Here is a 2,094-nt window from a genome sequence, read left to right as displayed (position 1 = left end):
AAGAACTCAACCAAACAAAATTATTGAAAGAACTCAAACATTGTAATATATGTTAGGTGAAAAACAACAACTGATTTAAATTTTTATAAAGAGAAGCATGTGAGGGAACACATGTTTGACTTAGGGAAGAAAGCTTGAGATTTTCTATGTATATAACTAGGCATGGTTTTTTTTATTTATTTAAAAGATTTAAAAATAAACTTGACCAAATGATATATTGAATGGTGGACAAGCTGCCTGTTTTAAATATGAGGTAATAGAAGGAAATGGCAAATTTGTAGTTTGTGGAAACAAGGGGTGTGAATTCGCTTAGATTATGCGATGGATATAATCCCCACGGAAATGTATGCCCAGACTTTACTCAGAAATCTGTAACAGAAAATGACACTGCACTGCAAGCTTACCCAGTATTTCACTCAAACCCTAATTTTCTTTTATTATTAATCTTCTTAAAACTTAAACCCCCCTTCTTGTCCATTCAATTTACACCCTGCATTTCTCTCTTCTTCATCATCTTCTTCTTCTTCTTCTTTTTCTTCTTCTTCTTCCTCTTCTTCTTCAATCACACAAAGCAAATTATCACCCATCACAGCAAACAAAATTAATCTCACACTAGGTCTCTCAATACTTGACTGTGTATCAATTCTACACATTAATGCCACTCAGCTGCCTAGAACAGTAAGCATCAATAAATTGCACACTATGTTTTAATTGTGGAATATTGTTATGACGGCGAGGGTCTGTGTCCTAGTCGGAGCTCTAGATCAAGCTCCTCCATGGCTGAGTCGTTGTAATTGTTGCTGGTATTCTCATTATCGTCGTCGCCATTGGACACTGCAGACGGCTCGGGTTTGCTGGAGGGACAGAGAGCGATGCCTTGTGGTGGTGCTGAAAAATTAATTGATGGAGGGCAAGGTGAGATCAAGTTATTGGGAGGATACGGGGCGATGGAGAGGAGAGTGGAGGGGGAATCCATACATGAATTTATGGAAGTAGGGGTGAAGAGGGCATTAGGGTTAGGTGGTAGCTGGTAGAGAAGGCATAGCCCACCATTTGTGATGAATTCTTGGGTTGGGATTATGAGGGTGGATGATGAGTTAGTGGAGGATGATGAAGTGGGGTTGTTTGAACCCGGGTGGGTTTGGTGGAGCCTCGCTCGGTCGCGGCGGTGCACATTCATGTGACCTCCTAGGGCTTGGGCAGAACGGAATTCCCTTCTACAGAAAGTGCAAGTGTATGACCTAGGTGGCCAAGTGGTGCCCATGATATTGCCAGTGTCTTCTGCAAAGGCTCTTACCTCCCATGAATCATCATCTTCTTGTGCTTGTGCTTGTGCTTGTGTCTGTGCTTGCTTAGGGTTCCACATCCACGAGCTGCTTGTTGAGCTAGGGTTTTCTTCCTCCGGGCGTTGATGCTGCTGAGACTGAGCCAATTTCTGGAGCTGGGTCAAGGACACAAGGCCAAGCTCAGCAGCCATGGCACTAGTAGTAACATTTAAGACGGGTGATAAGAGTTGATGTGGAATGAAATGGAGGAGTGGGTTAAATAGGAGATTGGCTTAGCAGACAAGGGAACCCTAACACCGAGCATATCACCAAGGTTTTGAAGTAAGCAGTTGGATTTTAGCAGAGGGAAGAGAGAGGGAAGAGAGAGAAGAGGAAGACACTTACATATAAAAATTAACTTGCCCACACAACTAGCTATCTTCTCCATGTAAGGACAATCTCTTACATTGGCTTTAACGCCCCATATATTTACTGATTCAAATGTCTCATGCAATTTAATTTCCTCCTCGTTTAGATATGGGGAGAAATCTAATAGATAATGAAGAAAACCAAATTCAAAAATGAAAATAAGAGGAGCTATTTCCATAATAATCATATTGCCATTACTTTTCTCTCATTGGAAGCTAGTGAGATGTTATTGAAAATCAGGCAATTGGGAATTCAAATGAAGTTTCCTGGCCTTGGCTTTTGGGGTAACCTGCCTAGTAGATGTCCTTCAATTCATTAATTTCCTTACTTTTTGTGTACATGACCGGTTCAAGTTTTAGTACTCATAGGAACCGTTAAAGGGGGGACACAAACAATGTGT

At 41.2% G+C, this 2,094-nt stretch overlaps 1 protein-coding gene across 1 annotated transcript; it reads right to left on the bottom strand.

Moving 5' to 3' along the window:
- Positions 1 to 328: 328 nt before the first annotated feature.
- On the bottom strand, positions 329 to 1,695 carry PALM1 (palmate-like pentafoliata 1). The gene has a single exon (XM_002278290.5). It carries the CDS (start codon positions 1,475 to 1,477, stop codon positions 725 to 727), a length of 753 nt encoding a protein of 250 aa, XP_002278326.1. The 5' UTR covers positions 1,478 to 1,695; the 3' UTR covers positions 329 to 724.
- Positions 1,696 to 2,094: the final 399 nt, after the last annotated feature.

Source organism: Vitis vinifera, chromosome 2 (genome assembly GCF_030704535.1).
Source record: "Vitis vinifera cultivar Pinot Noir 40024 chromosome 2, ASM3070453v1".
Taxonomy (NCBI): Eukaryota; Viridiplantae; Streptophyta; class Magnoliopsida; order Vitales; family Vitaceae; genus Vitis; species Vitis vinifera.
This window is presented reverse-complemented; position numbering and strand designations above follow the sequence as displayed.

Excerpts from the sequence above, each read along its gene's own strand:
- PALM1 (XM_002278290.5), bottom strand. The coding sequence starts at position 1,477 with ATGGCTGCTGAGCTTGGCCTTGTGTCCTTGACCCAGCTCCAGAAATTG.